This window comes from Pleurodeles waltl, chromosome 5 (assembly GCF_031143425.1).
Source record: "Pleurodeles waltl isolate 20211129_DDA chromosome 5, aPleWal1.hap1.20221129, whole genome shotgun sequence".
In the NCBI taxonomy this organism is placed as follows: Eukaryota; Metazoa; Chordata; class Amphibia; order Caudata; family Salamandridae; genus Pleurodeles; species Pleurodeles waltl.
In genome coordinates, this window is record NC_090444.1 from 972,630,413 (window position 1) to 972,651,023 (window position 20,611).

Consider the following 20,611-nt stretch of genomic DNA (forward strand, 5'->3'; position numbering starts at 1 on the left):
TGTTGATACCATTCGATCGGCTTTTCTCTCAGTTTGGGAAAATCGTCCGTAAAAGACTGAATATCGCTTCTGTGCCATGGTACATGTATTAATTTTCCCCCTGCTGTCTCCCTCATTGGTAACATGGTTACTGTCTCGCTGCTTTGTGGTCTTTTCTCATTATGCTCTGTAGCACTGTCCCTCCTCTTTTCCTTTCTCTTTACCCACCTGCTTTCCCACTTGTCTAAGCACCTCCACACTTGTGCACTCTGCAGCAATTCTCTAAGGTGCGCCTTCATGCCTGCTGACCTCATGTGTTCAAAATCTGCGGCCCCAAAATCCAGCCTGTAGCTTCTGCTCAAATGTTTTGTCTTATCTATGTCAACCCCGTTTTTGTCAGCTATTTCCTGCAAGCTTTTATGTACCTTGTTCACTTCCTTCGTAATCTTTGGACATAGGTATCTCAGTTCTTCTTCCGTGTAGGACTCTAACCTATTCACACCCATAGTCCCTTCCACCAATTCTTGTGCTTCCATGTTCAGCCTCATCCTGTTCATATAATCTTCTCCCTTCCCACTGTCTGAGCTTTGTGTGGAATTTAGACTGTTGAACCATTGTGTCAGCTGTTGTGCATTCAACCCCATCAGTGTAGCGTTCACATCGACTGCCATTGATGGTTGCGGCAACTTTTCAGTGTTCGATGTTAGAGGTATTATCAGTGGGGGGCTCGACCTCACCAGTGTCGACTGAGCACATCTGGGACTAAACTCCATCAGGGTCCCAGATCCATTTGGCTGAGCCGCTATAGGAGTTATCCCTGGAGTGTTTTCTATGCACTTCCTTTCGGTCCCATTCTGCAGCATTGATCCCTGACCGCTCATACCTAAGTTAGGCTGACTATACAAAGGTACCGGTGGACCTACAGTAATGGGTAGCGATATCGCATCTGGGTTTTGTTCATTTCCCATGTTCTGAGGCATGTTCATTCCCACACCATGGGTCATCATTGCCGGCATGCCCATCTGACTCCCCGTCATTTGAGCATGTGCGTTTCCCCCATGCATCTGCTTCTGAGGCATCAAAAACTGAGTTGATTCAGCTTGTGCCAACGTCTGGTTGAGACCATTCTGTACTCCCCTTACGGTTGGATCTACAGTAGAATCATTCCTGCACTGTTGCCACTGCTGTAGTACCCTGGCATCTGTGGCTGATAATTTTCTGCTGGTTTCAACATGGGCACATCTGGATATATTCTCCTAACCTGCGGTATCTGCGGGGTGAACAATAAACTCGGGTCCTTAGATCCCGATGCTGCTCCTGAACTCTGGGTTTCACTATTCTGTACCGGTGCCGGAGGGGCAGAACTAGTACTTGGACCTTGTCCACTCTCTGCATAAGGTGGTGGACGGTCGTTCAGCAATTGCATTATTAAATCCTCATCCTCTAACTCCTCTTCTCTTCTCAACTTTTCCTCGTCCTCTCTATCCTTGGAACACTTCCTGTCTGTCTTACAGGTAGCTTTCTTACCTGTCTCCTCTTCTTCCTTAGTAATTGCGGGGAACAATTTTATCCCCTGCAATACATCTGACCTCCACACCTTCTGTGCATTATCCCACCTAGCATCCGCTAGTGTCTTTTCTACCTTTCTCATCCTGGTCTCAAACTTCTTCTGCTGTTGCTGTCTGGCCATTAGTTCCCAAATCGCTAAAGCCTCGAACTGTGCTGGCCTTGGAGGTACCTTCATATCGTACATCGTGAATCTCAAATTCTCTAGAATCCTTATATTGAATGTCCCATATATCGGGAACGCTACGCTCCCATGTTTCTCTGTCAGTTTGTGCCATTGCTTTAGCCAAAGACACGGAGCTACCCCCTTCTCTTCCATTACAATGTAAGCTGGTGTACCTTCGGGCGGCGTTTCCTCTCCTACGCTCGCTTTAATGTAAGACTCCCCCTTCATCGCACTCCTAAATGCTTTAAAGAATTTCATTTTCTCGTCTTTTATTTCGCAAAATTTGTAATCAATAGGTGACTTTAATTCCCGGAATACTCTTCGCTTGCCTTTCCCCTTCCAATCGAGCCCCACGGACTGCGTCCAATCCGTGCGCGACCCTTCTCTACAACCAACCTATCCCAGCGCGGCTCCTAGTGACGTCACACTCACACACACTGCGGCTGACAAAGCCTCGCGGCTAGTCTTCCTTCACTCAGCTCCTCTCGTAACAACTTCTTGCATGTATCGCGAGCTACCAAAAATAAAACAGATCTGTCGGTTTACTACAGGAAGGGTAACACAGTCGCTTCAGGACCTTAGGGACTTTTCACTAGCCTCGGCCACTATTCCGTCTTTCTCGGTCCCCACGTTCGCAAGCAAATCTGACCCGCAGACCTACTCTCAACTTGTCAATGATCTGTTCTAGTGCACTTAGAATCTTGTCAAAGCCCGAAGTCGAAGTTCCTTTCACTCCCTAACACACGTACCGACTTGTTGACCACGCCCGATCAACCTACTAAACCGCCCAGACCACAACATGGATCAACATACTCCGGAGTCTCTTGACCTCGCAGGGCCCGTCTCAACAACAACAACCACGTGGACCTTTTTATGCACAAAGCGCCACACGCACATGAAGTTCGACGACTTCCCTACTCTCACACTCGGAGCCGCACCTCTGCTATTTCTATGAAGTTCGACGACTTCTCTACTTCTACACTCGGAGTCGCACCTCCGCTATCCTCTATAAAGAAAAAAAAAAATCCTCGCAACCTTTTCACACACCCTGCGGCAATAAGCTGTGCAAGCGCAAAAAACCCTAACTTCACTCATACCATCACTAGTACCGCCAACGCTGTTTCCACACCTCCGTTCTCTCCATTCGCAGGCTCCGAGATCCCGGGAAAGTCGCGGTGGACCTAGCCCATCATCATTCTGTCAATCAGTTTTATCCAAGAAAAATCTAATTCAACTTCTCGAATGGGGGTCTCAAAAATGCGTAACCGTTAATTCAACACCATGTACTTTAAGAGTACAGGGTCCCAAAAGACGAAACCGTCCTCTGCTACCATCTACTGTTAGAGCGGTCCGTAGTAATAATTTACCTGTGTTCGGACGCTCTTTAGGCCGATGAATCTTTTGACTAAGTGGGAACTCTCTGTACTCTTATATCGATCAATCCATCAAATCAATAATCAATAACGAACATAAGCAATACCCTGCTCAACATAACACTTAACAATTAATCCAGAATACATTTCGACGAACCCTGACCTTTCAGTCAGGAATAACCACACCAGTTTATTCAAAGTTAGTGAATTTTATTTTCCTATATTAACAAAGCTAGCACAATATAAATGTGTCTCAACACCAAATGATAAACGTAAATGAACATTAATAGCTGTCCATAGCGGCGAAACAGGTGCAATCTATGTAGCATTTGAATCACAAGGCATTCGATAATAGCAATGCAAATCACTAATACGATAATCTGTAATGAACTAATCGCATACATTTAGTCAGCATAACAAGATCTCAAATTGCATCATGCGACATATGGAATCCTCGTCTAACCTCAAATTAGCATCGGCATGTGGGACTTCATGCAAAAACAATTTAGCAACATTAATTTCGAAAAACTCCTAACTAGGGCTCTTATCAAAATCAGCAGTTGGTTACCTAAAGGAAACACAATGCAATTTTACAATTTCCTTTCATATTTACCAATTACGATCAGCAATCAAGGAAGTCTTCGTCTCACAGGTACCGTTTCTCGATCAGCATGGGACGGGGCAAAAAGGGGCAGGGGTGGACGGGGCAGTTGCCTCACGGCGGCAAGGTAAAACTACTACTTCATGCAAGGGATCAAATCAAAGTTAAAGTCTCTAGGGCTAGAATCATTAAAGTCTCTTTCTCTCGATTAGAGAAAGCATCAAAGTCTCTTTCAAAATGGCGTCGCAGCAAAGTGGGCCATAATAGCTACGAAGTCTGCAAAATGGCGGGTATCGAGCTGGTAATGGCGCATAATAGCGCAATGGCTACCTTCTTCTCGTGCACCTGGTTTTTATAGACAACAGTTCAAATCCAGTAGGGTCTTCCATTGGAGGGTTCATAGGTTAGCTTCAAATTGTCCAATCAAAAACGACAGTTCTCAAGCTTTTACTTAAGCATACATTATCCTTGGAGATGGGTACGCAAGTTGCAACATTGTATACCAATTAGCTCACTTTCAGAGCCTCCATTGTCCGCACCTGCAAATCGACCTTGGAGTAAAGAGAAAATATGCCAGGCTGGCACGAAACCTTAAGATAAGCATGTGAACGATCTCAGTGGAAAAGTACAGTTTCAAGCAAAAGTACTCGTTTAATAGCACATTGGAAAAATACGAGCATCTAAGCTGTGAGACCAGGCAACTAGGCCAAAGCCTCCGCTAAAGTAATGCTAAGCTAAAACATTTCAAACAAGCAAATCATAGCACACGTTTACGATTATGTCGGATTAGTGCAATTCTAATACACCACGTTATATAAAGCACGCTTATAAATGTTGGCAAACTACTCTGAGGGCACATTTTGTCCCCGTACAATCTTTATTAGTTCGGTTAAAGTCACACATGATTATTTCACACTACGTTTAAGCTAATAAATGTAAAACCTTCATTTTCTGCTTCATCACATGTTTAACAACACAATTCCAAGACCTCTGACCTACATTATCATGGATGTTACCAATCCCCAAATGATCACTGGATGGGAAAAAATGAAGGCTCGGAAGAGCCTAGAGTGGAGACATTATATTTGGGATATTTTGGGGATGGAGATGCACTTTGTGGCACTCAAAAGGAAACTGGAGAAACAAGGCCTACCACATGAGCATACTTCTTTGGATGTCTGACTTTACAATGTAGTGAACTGCAGTGCCCAGATGTTTTAGATGGTTAAGAATTTTTCTGCTACATTTGTTCTGACTTGCGAACGACAATGGTTTATTTGGGTTTGGGCGAGTGGGAGTACAATATAAATGCAGGCGGGGTGGATTTTAGGACTCGTAGGACGGACAACTTGGCAGTGTGGGGATTGAGGGTTAAAGCAGTGATACTCAAAGTACGGACTGGGGGCCGCATGCAGCCCTCCTGACCTTCAGATACGGACCCCTGATCAGCAGTGTTCTGAGCTGCCGTGTACAGGAGCCAGTCCTAATATAAAAAGATGTTGAGTAAACAGGCAAGCAGTAGCATGTTGAATTAAGTTAAAGAGAAGTAAATAAATAAGGCGTCCTGCACTGCTCAACCTTAGGAACACCATCATTTTTAAAGAAATTTGCAACTAACAGGTAAAAATATGATACACTTTTTGAATTCTGAAGAGAGTTTATTTCACTTTCATATAATATCAGTACATTAAGGAGTATTTTTAAAGGGATAGTTTTCAAACATGTATTTAGAAACATTCATGCTTCCACCCACCCTGAAGACAATCCCAATGGTGATCTAAGAAGATATGTGTAACCTCCGGGTGGTCTGTGTTGCTATTAAATAAATGGGCAACTTTATATTTTATTAGACCAAACACATGCACATGCTGAAGTCATATATTTCAGGGACCTCTTATATGTGATTATGAAAAAAAAGGAAAGAAAGCTAAATAAAACAGCTGCCTTGGATCACACGATTTGGGCAAGTGGGGAAGCAAAAATTCATCCCAGGTTTTCTGTTTTCAAATTGTGTAATTCAGTCACTAGAAGTACAGGCTTCGCTTCCCCTACATTCCACCTTCCAACCCCTCGAACCGCCACCCTGCTGGCATCAATGTGGCCCTCGAACACACCTCAGTCCAAACTTTTTGGCCCTTGGGAAAATGTTTTCGAGTACCCATGGTTTAAAGGGTTATTCTACTTGTTACTGGCTTCTTAAGTTGATTACGCTTTCGCCAGGCACTGGTTGTAGGCAAAGTATGTGTATATTCTTAAGGAAAACAATAAAATATATAGATTCCTAAAAATGTTTATGTAAAATTACTACTATGCAAATAAAGATATAGCTTGTAAAACATTCGAGCGCGTGACCAATTATTTAAAAACTCGCCCTTTCTACATGCCGTATTCTAATTAATTCTGGTTCCTCCATAAAGAAGGAAGGACCATCTGCACAATGCATTTGTTCAACAAATAAAATAGTAAGACCTTCTTAATTTTTGTTTAACTTAATATATAAGTGAATAAAAGTTAATATCATGTCTTAGAATCTGGAGGTCAAATGAGTAAGGAATAACATCAAATTAAGTTTTTTTTGTTTTTTTAAAGGTATGTCCAACCTTTTCTTTTTGCAAACTCTGAAAAACGCCGATTTCTTGTCTTCCTTTTGACCCATGAAATTGTAAGCTTTCCAAGTTATTCTCAGGCACGTCTTGTCTTTTGCATTTTGTGAAAAGTACCTCTGTCGACTCTTAAATACATCTCCCAGACGGTTTCACACACAGTAGACATTGCAGGTTTCGAAAAGCATCCGTGCGATGCAATGCTCTGGTGACATGCCTAGTGCACCGCAGACACATTCTCGCACTCTGACTCACAGTCAAGCTAGTGAAAGGACACCACCACACAGAGATGCACAACCCCCCTGAATGTAGTCAGCTTTCCAAGAATTTGTCTACTGCTGATTAAAAGACCATTGAGTCGAGGGCTGGTGCGACAATGGTTCCCTCCTTAGTCGAAGTAATATTTTACCATCTGCCATATTGCAAGCATTTAGGGGCAATATGATCCCCTTTCTGGTGCTGCCTAGACAGCTCCCTAAAAATGCCTTTTTATAGTACCACGCTTGAGTGGGGCAACTGAGTAGTAGTTTGTCAATAGAACTGCTAAATAAAAAAACTTGACTGAACTAATGGGCTTGTTGTAGTTGTGTTTGGGGCTGTGGTGCTGGAACAATTTTTAAAGTGGGGGTACTGCCATTAATGTTATATCACTCAAGTCAGGGATTGTGAAAGATCCAAGCGTCATACAAAAAAAAGCAAGTTTAATAAATGTGCCATGCCCATTCAGCAGGAGCGTGGTAAGGATGTGGTATGTGACTGGTAGCACAATGTATTTTACAGACTGCACGTTTTTCGTTGAAGTTGCCTCTAAATTTGCATAGACATTCAGGCCCATATTTATATATTTTTAGCGCCACATTTGCGTCATTTTTTTATGCAAAAGCAGCACAAACGTAAAAAATATAATTGTATTTTGAAAGTTTGCGTCACTTTTGCGTCAAACAATGACGCAAATGCGGCTCTAAAAAAGTATAAATATGGGCCTCAGATCTTCTTTTAAAAATATAGAAAGCAAAAACATATTTATGTGGCAAACAGGTCTCAGTGAATATTTATCACTTATTCATCACCAAGTAAAGTGTCTTAATTTCTTTTGATCCTATTAAATCTTTATTTCCATCATGCTTCAGAATCACAAAAAATGCTCCATTTGTGCTTTCCTAATTACTGGCATTATTTGAAATACCTGTATAGTACTCCGCAGGATTGCCACCTAGATCACTTTTACAAAATCCTCTCACTTTGCAGTCAGTGAAAAAAACAAAGGACACTCTAGTTTCCTTATAAGCAGTACTTTGTTAGAAGATATACCCAATATTTTACCTTTTTCTTTGAATGCACAACACATGTGACAAGATGCACATAAAATATAAAGACATCTTTATTGCTCATTCACCTTCTGAACTCTAGCATGGTTATTTCTTGAGGTGCTGTACTTACTTCCAGCGCCTATGATTTGGTGTAGTACTTACACTCTCCTGTATAACTCGCCCTTGTCATTTTGGATATATACTGCACTTCTAAGCTGATTCACAATTGCATTACACTGTAGTTATGTATTTATATGGCTCGTCATACCCCTGACGAGATACTGAAGCACCAGGCAGACCTGGATCACGCATCTCCTTAGGCTGTGCTTGGCTGGAAGGCTGTGAGTTTGTAGAAGGCTTTTTTGGCATAAAAAGAGCGCCAAGTCCGAGTTTGTGATGCATAGAGGGGTTTAGTGATTTTTGCATCACAATTACAAGCATGTTAGGCCTGTCCCATCTGGACTGCTGTAATGCAGCCTGCACCTGAGTACCAAAGATAGACTTACAGAAACTCCAGAATCAAGTAGAGAGACTTCACTGCCTGAATCAAATGAAAACAAATTAAGCCTTACCGCCTCACAAGGAGTTAAATTAACTTCCATTCCAGTGAAGCAAAAATTAGATTTAAGGTTCTGAGGCACAGTGCATAAAGTATTTGTGTAATCGGCCCTGAGAATACACGTAAACAGGCTCCCCACTGGACTTCTTCCAGCAACAATAGAGTAGGTAACACCAAATTAACCAAGGAAAACCTAATTCAGATGGAAGAATCACCAAGGCCAGACCTTCAGAATGCCTGACACGGGAAACAATCTAAACTACTTGGGCTCAGCCACACGTGCTGTTTGTCCGCAAGCGGAACAACGCTTGCCTCAACCACGCATATGCGTGGAGTCAGCCTGAACCATACATATGTGTGGTTGAGGCAGCTGTGCGAATGGGCGGGCACGGATCAGGAGCAGAAAGAAGGAGGATTGGGAGATGTAAGTGGGACTGGGGCCGGGTTTGGGGTGGGAGGGTTCTTTTTAGGGGTGGGGTGGTTTTAGGGCTCAGGACGGGCGGGGTTGGGGTAGTTTGGGGATGTGGGGTTGTTTTTAGGGGTGGGTGTGTGGTTTTAGGGCTCAGAGCGTGGGTGGGATCTGGTAGTTTTGGGGATTTAGGGCTCAGGGCGGTGGGTATCGGGGTAGTATTAAGGGCAGGGGGACCAGGTTGGGGGGGTGATCGGGTAGTTTTATGGATTTAGGGCTCACGGTGAGGGGAGTGTCAGGATAGTTTTAGGGGATGGGGGATCAGGATAGTTTTAAGGGCAGGATTGGGGTGGATTGAGGGCAGGGGTCTTGATTTAGGGCCCAGGGCAGGGAGTTGTGGTAGTATTTTGTATCTAAATAGGGGGATCAGGGGATTGGGGTAATTGTTTGGATTTCATGCTCAGGTTGGGGGATCGGGGTAGTTTTAAGGGCAGGGGGGCCGGGGTAGTTTTATGGATTTAGGGCTCAGGGCGTGGGGGGGTTCGGGGTAGTTTCAAGGGCAGGGGGATGGGTTAGTTTTAAGGGCAGAGGCTGGGTGGATTGCAGGGTAGGGGTGTTGATTTAGGGCTCAGGGCGGGAGGGTGGTTGGGGGTAGATATAAGGGAAGAGTGTCCGGGGGGGTTAGTCGGGGTAGTTTTTTGTATTTAGGGATCGGGAGATGGCTCAGGGTAGTTTTTTTGGATTGTGTTTGGTGTTAGGACGCAGGATGGGGGCAAACTTACCATGCATATTTCTTTACCACATATGCTTTTACAGCAAAATTAGCTGTAAAGGCATGCGTGGTAAAGGCATGCATGGTAAAGCCAAGGTTGTGGTTCCGACTACATTGTTTAGGCATGCGTAGTTGTGCCATACAACTGCAGGACACGCACTCTTACTCTCTCAAACTCTAGGATTCATTCCTGACTCCGGCAAAGGAAGTTTAGGTCTGCTTAGATTTCAGTGTACCTATAAGGTTTTGACGACAGAAATTTCCACAACAGCTCATAAGACTGGGCTGACTCTTTTTCTTGGACTAACACATATACATTTTCCTCCTCATTACTGCCGACTTTGCCAGGCTCAGACCCATTGGAAACTGGCACATTTTTATAAGCGCAGAAGCCATCCATTTGTTGAACTACTTTTGAACTTGTTATCAATAATATATTTCGGAGACCTGAGAGCCAGTCGTTGAGCTGTAGCCCTCCATTGAAACTGACACATAACCTAGATGAATTCTTACAAATTGTGCTCTGTTATTTAAAGATGTGGCTCTTGATTCCCTGGGTGCTCACTACCGATTAGTAGTGAATCTTTTCTGCCACTGACGATGACTGTGCATAGCATCGTTTGAGTTGATGTACCACTTTGTTATTATTTGTTGGTCCTGAAGAAGTCTGTATAAGGAAGCTATGGGTACCCAAAAGGTCCACAAACATTATCTTCACCCTGCTGCCTCTCCTTTCTAGACCTAATGTGTCTGTACACTGGGATGGGACAGTAGGGCAACTTTTTATTTGTACTTATTTGTTGATATTTGGCTTTACATTTCCAGGTGAATGCCTTGTGTTGTCTCTTGCCTTTAATACATGTAATACTTTAGAACTCTGAAGTGGCCCAGGTGACATACGATCAACTTATAAATAAATAAATACATTTTGTCTTTTTGTTATTTTTTTGGGCACTGTTGCACACTTTATTGTTAGAGTTGAGTTGTGTATGTGTTTTTCAAAAAGTATGTGACATTTTCATTAAACATAAGTTAGTCGATATTTTTACATTCAGAAATAAAGATATGGTTACAATTTGTAAAATGTAGTTTTATAAAAAATACCTTTAGTCTATTAATCTTTTGTGCTTGTGGCGCCATGTTTTTGGCGGTATGCAGACTTTGTACTGCGTTTATTTTGCCTACTGACATTACTTCATCTGCACTGCAGCTCGTAATTAAACAGCGCTGCAATAGAGGTGGCAGCAGAGGTCTGAGGGGGGCAAACCATGTAAAAAAAATCAAAAGTGGTATCGAGAGAGTGTTGGTGTTTGTTTAACGATGAAATGTCAACAAATAATGTTTGCCTGCTTTTTAACCAGCCCCATCCAATCCTACCAATACAGGGTAGACCTAGATTGTTTTGTTTAAAATAAGACGTGGGATTCTACTATCCCTGTAGTCTCTATAATACCGGGGATTTTGCATCCAGTGGCGTAACAAAGGTCCCCTCGTACCTCGCAGTCCCGGGGGTGGGGGGGGGGGGGGGGGGGCGGCGGACAGCTAGCTCCACGGTGGGCCCTCTCAGCACAGAACACTGCTGGGGCGGCCGGCCACTGTCTGGGTCCAGGGGGAGGGGTCCCCTCTCCAGGTACCTTGCAGGCCCCCCTCAAGTTTTGTTAGGCCACTGCTGCAAAGCCTGTATAAAAACCGTAATGACGTTTTATAATTATAATTGAGTTCTGACAATGCCTGCTGCTAGAGCCAGTAGCGAGGGGGAAGGCAAGCTAGGTCACGGAGCATAATTACAGCAGCTGATTAAAGAACCAACATTAAATTAGGCTTTTCTTTCTTCTGCTCTGGTTTTCCAACTACACAGTTACTAGCAGAAAGGAGACATTTATGGCCACTTGCTTATTTTTTTGCCTCTATAGGTTATTGTGGAAAAGTTAGAATCTTTCCCTAAGCTTCTGAGCATTTTGAGCTACTGTGCCTTTAAAAAAAAAATCTAACTTGCATTAGACTGATTCCAATATCTTTTAGCAATAAGTATCAAAAAGCTTTTTGATGTGTTTCATTTTCCAAAAGAGATTCTGTTTTTATCCTTCATGTTTGCAAACATTCTCTCTTTCACATGAAAGAGCTATGTACCAAGGATTAAGTGGTTTGTGGGAAAGGTGATGGTGTGACCATGTATTATAAAAAAATAAAGGATCCCCTGCCATACATTATAAGTATATTGCAAGTCACATTGGAGTTCCATAACCTTATGAAGGAATTTGGGCTTTGGTCTGTTCTTCTACATAGTTATGGAGCTCCTCAGTGACTTGCAATATCCTTATAATGTACTGCAGGGGGTAATTTATCCCATATGTAGTCACTGCATTGATTACCTCTGAGGCCCTTAGGGCCTGATTTAAGAAAAGTGGGTGCAGCGCCACTTTTTTTGCGCCCCTTAGCACCCCCCTAATGCTACTATGTGTGCGCTGTATCTAGGTAGTTAGGGGAACTAGCATCAACATTTTTGACGCTAGGTTAGAGCTTTGCAGGATTAACATCAAAAGTTTTGACGCTAATCCAGCAAAGCCCATTGAGGCCCATTGAAAACAATGGTGTGGCTCCTTTAACTGATTCTCTGAGCATACACATACAAAGGCAGCTCAATTTCAAATTTGTCTTTTCGAAAGGCGTGAAATGTAATGATTTTTTTAAATAATGTAGCTAATCAAAGCTATAGGGCTGTTGTGCTGAAACATCTTAAAACATCTGACAGAAATGAAACTCTTTTCAAAGACATGACGGAAGATAGATCTATGGCTTCGAAACAAACACAAATGATGTGGTGTTCTGCTTAAGAAAATTATTTACACATGCAATTAGTAATTAAAATGCATTTTGTCAGGGCATGCCAACATCGTCCTGTGCCTGGTGTTCTCTGGCTTCTGAGAGTTGTTGACAGCTGCGCAACGTGCGTGGCAGGGTGCCACTGATACTCTTGGTTCTACATTGGCCTCTCTTAAGCATTGATGTCTCTGGTGTAACAGTCTAACATCAGCCCTTATACTTTCTTATGCGGTAAGTAGCTATAGAGGTTTCTCCCAGTGACTGTCAAGACAAACACAGCAGCTGACCACGAGGCAAGCACAACGAAGTGATGGAACAGTGCTGGGGAATAAGCAGGTTGTAAGAGGGCCCACGGTGTCAAAATGTCTGTTTAGTTGGGCAGGTGGTTATCTGTTAACCACCAAATGTAGAGCGTTGCCGAGTTGGGTTGTTTGAAAAGACTATCCCCTACCAATTCTGTTGAATATAGCCTTGTCTTCTCAACCCTATGCTGCTCCTAGATCAGGAAATTATAAAAAAATAAATATATCAATTTACTCTGTCAGAAGATAAACATGTCATGTTGCAACTGGACTTTGATTTATCTTGTGGCAGCCCGATCAGCTATTCAACTTACCTTCTGTCCATCGTGTATTTCCAATATGAATAAACTGAAATGTGCTGTGTGCCATTATGTCCCGACCTAAAAAGTAATTATTTTCGGTTCAGAGATGGACAGGCTGGTCTAACCTGGGTTTAAGTGATTATTTCCTCTTGAGAAAAGGAACTATGGCCAGCAGCTCCTTGATAGTCATTAACAAATTACTAGATGTCGCTAGGTGTTGATACCACTGTTTTTCTCTTTTGCTAGCGTACATTTTTAGGGTTGAGCCTGTGCGTGCATGCTCTAGCGCATGCGTCTCGCATGCAAGACTTTGTTGTGTATAGTAAAGGGCTTGGAGCGTGCCCGTCGCTCACCATTTGTTGGCTTGCGTGACTCTCTTCTTTACAGCCTCGTAATTCGACACTGCAGGCCTGGCATCATTTTCGTTCCTATCTGTGGCGCAGGGACCAAGCACTGATTGATTCAACGTAATCCATGCCCATCCGCTGCTCCCTCCGTGATCAAGTTACTACTTTATTCTTTATAACTTCTAGTACCCTGCAAACAGAAGACTTGTGACTGGCAAAAACATGCCCAGCAGGACAAACAAAATTGCAAAGTTTTATTTTTGAGAGCTAACTTCCTTTTGTCAAGTCTTCTTTTTTCACTTTCCACTTGTGTTTTTTGTATTTTTGCTTGTGGTCACTCTTCTCAAATGTTGATGATTATCTTGTTTGAACTATTCCAGAGTGACATTGTTTCTTTATTATGTGTAATTTCTGAAATTAAGCTTTAACACATAATCGAGCAGTACACCCCAATCCACCCCACTCCAATCCGCCCCACAACAATCCACACCACTTTACCCCACACAATCCATCCCACTTCAGTCCAAACCACTCACCCAATCCAATCCAAGCCACCCTGCTCTAATACTCCCAACTCACTCCAGTATAATCTGCCCCATTCCAATTTTCCCCACTTTAATCCTAAACAATCTGCACCAATCCAAAACAATCTGCCCCACTCCAATCCAAAACAATCTGCCCCACTCCATTGCAAGACAATATGCACAACTCCAATCCAAAACAATACCTCTCTCTCCCATCTACCCCACTCAAATATGCCCCACTCCATTCCAGAACAATCTGCCACACTCCTATCCAAAACAATCTGCCACTCTCCAATCTGGCCCAATCCAAAACAATCTTCCCCACTGCAACCTGCTGCACTCCTATCCAAAACAATCTGCCACTCTCCAATCTGGCCCAATCCAAAACAGTCTTCCCCACTGCAATCTGCTGCACTCCAGTCCAAAACAATCTACCCCGCTCCAATCCAAAACAATCTGTCCCACTAGAATCTGCCCCACATCAGTCTGTCCCACTCCAGTGCACCCCACTCAAGTATGCTCCACTTAAGTCCAAAACAATCTATCCCACTCCAATTCACCCCACTCCAATATGCCCCACTCCAATCCAAAAAAGACACCCCACTCCAATCCAATCCACCTCACCCTAATTCAATCCAACCCATTGCATCCCAATTCACTCCACTCCCACCCAATCCACCCCACTCACATCCAGTCCAATCCACCCACCAACCTAGTCCACTCCACTCCAATCCAAACCACACCACTCCAATCCACCCTAATATAATCTGCCCAACTCCAGTCGGCCCCACTCCAATCCAAAGCAATCTGCCCCACTCCAAACCAACATGATCTGCCACACTGAAAGCTACCCCCTTCAATCTAAAACAACCTGCCTCACTCCAAATCTATTTCAATCTGCCCCACTCCAATCTGCACTACTTTAATCCAAAACAGCCTGCCCCACTCCAACCTGCTCCACTCCACCCTGCCCCACTCCACCCTGCCCCACTCCAATCCCAAACAACCCACTCCAATCCAATCCATCTCACCTCACCTCACCCCAATCCAATCCAATCCACCCCACTCCATCCCAATTCACTCCAATCCAATCTACCACACAACTCAGTCCACCACATACCAATTGAATCTACCCCACACCAATCTAATCCACCCCAATCCAGCCCAGTCCAATCTACCACACTCTAATCCAATGCACCTCAACCCAGTCCACTCCAATGCACCCCACCCGATCCAGACCAATCCACCCCACTCCAGTCCTGTCCACTTCACTCCAGTCGATCCACTCCACTTCAGTCCATCCTAACCCACCCCACTCCAATCAAGCCCACTCCTACCCAATCCACCTTATTCCAGTTCAATCCATCCACACTGCCCCAGTCCATCCCACTCCAATACTTCCCACTTCAACCCATCCCACTCCAGTCAACATTAATCTACTCTACTCTAGTCCCATCCACCCCACTCCAAACCACCTTAATATACCCCACTTCAATCCAGTACACCTCCTCCAATCAATCAACCCCACACCAATCCAATCCACCCCACTCTAATCCAACCCACTTCAATCCAGTCCACTCCAATACAATCCACCCCAATCCACTGCACCCCAGTCCACCCCACCCCTACCCAATCCACCACACTAAATCCAATCCACTCCACCCCACTCTAATCCACCCCATTCAATCCAATCCACCACACTGAGTCTAATGCACCTCACTCCCATCCACTCCACTCCTCTCAAATTTGATACACCCCAATCCAATCCACCTCACTCCAGTCCGTCCCACTCCAGTCCACCCCAGTCCAATCCACCCCACCCCTATCCAGTCCACACCACCTCAGTGCAACCTACCCCAATCCAATCCATCCCACCAGCCTCCTAACCCAATCCAGCCCAACTCACTCTAATCCACCCCAATCCACTCCAATCCACCCTATTCCACTCAAATCCACTCTACTCTACACCAGTCCACCCCATCCCAGTTCAGTCCACCGCACTCCAATCCAATCTATCTAGCCTACCCACTTCAGTCCACCCCACTCCAATCCAGTCTACCCCACTCCAATGCACCCCACTCCTGCTCAGTCCACCCTACTCCATTCCAAACCGTCCACCCCATTCCAGTCCAATCCACTCCAGCCCACTGCAATCCAAACTACCTACTCCAATCCATCCCACTGCAGCCCACCACACCTCAATCCAATCCACCCCACCCCACTCCATTTCAATCCACCCCACTCACTCCAGTCCACCACACTCTACTCCTTTGCGCTCACTCTATTCCAGTTCTATCCACCCCACCTGATCCCAGGTCAGTCCACCCCACTCCAATCTATCCAACCCACCCGCTCCACTCCATCCAGCCCACCCCATTCCACCCAGTCCAGTCCACCCTACTCCAATGCAATCCAATCCACCCCATCCCACTCCAGTCCAGTGTAACCCACTCCACCCCACTCCAGTCCAGTCCAAGCCCCAGTCCAGTCCAATCCACACAATCCACCCCACCCCACCCCAGCCCTATCACTCCAATTCAAACCACCCACCCAAATCTAATCCACCCCATCCCATACACCTCACCCCATTTCAGTCCACCCCACACCAATCCAGTCCAGTCCACTGAATCCACTCTACCCCAATCCAATCCATCCTGCTACCTAAATCAACTCCAATCCACTCCACCCTATTCCACCCCACTCCACTCTACAATGCTTTCTGCCACTGAGCTCTCCACCCCTCTACTCAACTCTACAACACTCCTCCTACTCCACTCTACGACATTGCAACAAATCCTTTATGTGATACTTTACTCCCCTACTCCACGCCACTAACATTTAGCCATGCTGAACAGCAGCCACACTGGTGTGCAACGTGACAAAACACATTGCCAAAGCCAATAGCTCTTGTATAGGCGATACCTGTTGGCTTTGCCAATGTTTGTTTAATACATATACCCAGGTGCTTATGAGATTTGGCCAAAACATAAGAAGCTTTCATTGGTTCCTGTGTCATATTTTTGACCTAGGTTCTGCAAAAACTTCTAAATGGCCTATGGACTCTTACTTATTTGGACGAGTTCAATTTAAGCACTGGTGAAAAACACCTTCGAAGAGGTAAACATAACAACTATTTTAGAGATAATGGTAACAAAAATTAGGACATGGACTAAACTAATATTCTTAAGAGTGAGTAGTTATCGTAGTCGCAAACAGCGCAACGCTGAAAACTGTACGGATCCACTTATGACTCTTGCTTTCTTACTTGTATTGTTTTTTTCCCTTATATACGCCTTGACTACTTTCATTGGTCGAGTGGCAAGCAAGCAAGAGCAGGACCAAAAATCTGCCAGCATAGGCCTAGACTCAAAGACCTGAACCTCAGATTTGTGCAGTGAAAATGCCAAGTATGAGTCTCACACTCACTCAACAATCATGGACACGTTTCCATATATATATGGGACTAACTGAGATTGGACCATCATTTTTTGAGTATTGAAAGCCAAAGCTAGCCCTTATTCAGCTATTTGAAGGTTTTATGAGATGAAAACGGTGATAGCCTTTCATGACAGAAATATATTTCGAAATAAGGAGTGATCCCTGCTGCAAAATCCGTAATTGAAATGTGGCTTTCTAAAATTGCTAGATCCATGGTTACATGTACCAGTGTATCTACTTTTCGGAACAAATGCCCACAAAGGCCTAGAAAAAAGCTTGTGTAAATACTGCTGATATATTTGATTTTTAATTAGCATGACAATTGAATTATGACTGCTAGAAGGGGACCATTGATGATGGCAGGAATCAAGGACTACATGAGGTTTTACTCGCAGGTGGCTAATATGAGCTTGTTTGGATGTTTTTGATATGTTTGATTTCACGTTGTTTCTACTTTTACGTTATTTGTGCTCTTTTGAAGTACTAGTCCGTTGCGCCGTTTTTGCTAAGTCCATGCGTTGTAACTGTCGGCATGGTGTTGCAAATACATGTGAACTTTTTTGATCATTGAATGAAAATATGATACCATTGGAAAAGCATAATTGGCGAATTAATACATACAAGATGCAGTTAATCTTACCAATGTACTATTCATTACAGGTTACCATATGCATGTCCTCCTGAAGAAGCACCAATGTGGTAGAAATTCAGTGAGTGTAACTTGTATATGTGACTAGGCTCAAGCATTAAAACTTATGACATATATTATGGAAAGTTACAACTAGAATTTGCCATACAGATTTCCTCTATAAGTCATTTTCATCTAAATATCTCCAATGAAGCGGCACATATATAGCATGAAGAATATCTACGTTGAACAGAAGAACTGACCTTGAACTGGTCCACCTGCGAGTGCACAGATCAATCGGTATGAGCCTAACCAGATTGAGGGAGACCCAGTTCCAAGTGGGATATTTACATATCCGGAAAACAGCAATTTCCAGGATATGCACAGTATGGTTAATAGCTATATTACCGCGACCCCCCCGACAAATGTGGATTTAAATTAGAAACAAATGTGTTGCATACCATATTCCTTACCCATGGAAATATTCTGAACTTTTTTCCCCTGGTAAATTGCCGGGACTGTGCTTGCCTCACAGTTTATAATTCGGATCCAATTACTCACAATCGAGGCAAAGGAAAGATTAGTCCAGTTATCCTTTGTGAGTGCACTTTTTAGCCCGCTGACTTCACCATCTTCACACCACAGTTAATCCTAGCATGAGGGAATCTCTTCTTACAGCAGCCAGCCTTTGCCAGCTCTTTCTCATGGGGATTTTATTTTATTTTTAATTTTTATAAGGTTAGTGAAGGGCAGGTCTATTTTTCCTGTGTATTTTATTTTTATTTATTTTTTAAATTTGTGTTCATCTGCTCAGTGTCCCCCCGGCTGCATATGCGTCAAGTTATGACTTCATCAGTTAAGTGGAAATGTGCAAAATAAACAGAGGGCTGTGCACCAAAACGGCGACTTCTATCTAAAGGAGAGTTCATTTTTGTTTTTCTCAAACAGCTGTTATAATGTTTGTAAATTACCAGTGTAGTTGCGTAAGGACGTTCACTATGGAATTCTTTTTACAGGTTATTCAGGCTGTCTTCTTTGGGATATGTGTGCTGACTGACCTTTCCAGCCTTTTGACTAAAGGGAGTGACAACCAGGAGCAGGAGAGGCAGCTGAAGAAGCTCATTTCCCTGCGTGACTGGATGATGTCCGTATTGGCCTTCCCGGTTGGAGCTGTAAGTACAGTGTTCAATATTTCACTTCATCTGACGTGAATACGAATCTGCAGTAAATACGAATAAAACAGTATTTTGGGAACACACACGGTTTAAAGACTAAAAAATGTATTTCTATTCCACGTTATTCCCACTGCATATTTTAGGGGTGGTTGGCCCCATGGTTGTAAAAACAAATCATACAAAAAACCTCCTGCAGATAATTACACCAAGGGGCATTTGGTCAGCCCTCTTTATCTATTGGTCTGTTCTAGTGTCATTCACATTTTGATTGTACCCGCCACAGCCTACAGCAATAGTCAGCTAAATTCAGCCAATGGCTCTCTTCAATGCAAGTGACTGCATTTTGATCTTGCACCTGTGCACAGCCATCTAGAAAATAGACAATTTTAGTGCTAGAGCTAGTACATCAATATATGTTTTCATTTCATTCCGTTTTATTTATTTTTGCAGTGGGTAATTTTGTGATAGGTCATTTTTATTTACTCTTTTTGCAAGCATTTGCATGCCACTTTTAGACATTTTTATTTGTAGTATATCTACAGTTACACAAGTTACAGTTTTAATTGTTTGCCTTGTGCTTTCTAGATTGTATATTCCTTTTTTTCTGACACCATATGCAGAAGATTGGCATTGTATGTGGTGTTTGGGTGCTCAAGTATGACTGGTACAGGTACAGTGCTTGCTTTAACAGGAAGCCAAAGGCTTTGCACTTGCAAGAAAGTAAAAGATCCAGAGGGCTGGCGAGCCTCTGAGAGTGAGGAACAAGTTTGTTTCTGTCACTTCTAGGGCCCTAGCACCATAAAGACATGAGATAAAGTCTCAAAGTGAACCTTTACCTTAAAGGAACAGGCCAGCCTTTGGAATAACAGGAAAAGAAGAACCCCCTTTGAGGACCCTGTTGACAAGACCGAATAGTTCTGGAGACATTTGTTAAGGGGCTTCAGGAATGGGGGGTGGAAGTGGTCTCCATTGAAGACAGGGCACCAGCCTTGGTTCCAGCTGCACTATCTACGACTTTAGAGGAGAAAGCATGTGACTCATGATGGGCTGGTGGCTCCAAAAACCTTATAGGGTTCTACAAGAACGGAAGGTCCTATTTGTAATGAGCTTATTTAATCCATCCAGAGTCTCGAGGTTGGGCTGGGGTATCAGTGTTTTGTTGAGTTCTCAGTGTCTCTGGTCATTCCATTACTGCTGATTCCTATGTGCCCATCTATCATACCAAAATTCAAGTTGGGGGTCTGACGTTGTGATGCATTACTCTTAAGATGGAGGATGAATCTTGTTGGTCAGAAGAACAAGGTAACATAATTGATTAATGTGTGCATTTCACAATCCCAAAATGCCTTTATGCAGCAAGGTAGTGAAAGACAATATGTTTTTCAGACAATGCAAGATATGAAAGATGCAAATGTTTTGCCACCCACAGCTTGGGATGGCTTTGCCTCATACATAATCTTTTCGAAGAAGGTTTCAGCAACTTTAGGGTTGAAGTCACGAGAAGTTAGAAGGTGGATACCACCTGGTAAGATCAATAAGCAGTCTTCTCACAGAGAGTTGCGTCCAGGATGACTGGCAGGACTGCTCATCAGGCTTTAGAAGGGGTGCAGTTATTACCTTATTATGTCAGATCATTGCCTTCCTGTAAAAGGTACCATCATCACTACAGTGAACTGTGGTGCTTCTTCACAGGTGGGGATTTTCCATGACCTTTCTGAAATCAAAACTCGTGGC

The 20,611-nt window shown here is 43.6% G+C and overlaps 1 protein-coding gene across 1 annotated transcript in view; it reads left to right on the plus strand.

Moving 5' to 3' along the window:
• AIG1 (androgen induced 1) overlaps positions 1-20,611 on the plus strand; it is a 1,628,904-nt gene that overhangs the window by 474,307 nt on the left and 1,133,986 nt on the right. Inside the window, exon 2 of the mRNA XM_069235116.1 lies at positions 18,719-18,874. Coding sequence (XP_069091217.1) covers positions 18,719-18,874 — 156 coding nt within the window. The remainder of the gene's footprint in view (positions 1-18,718; positions 18,875-20,611) is intronic.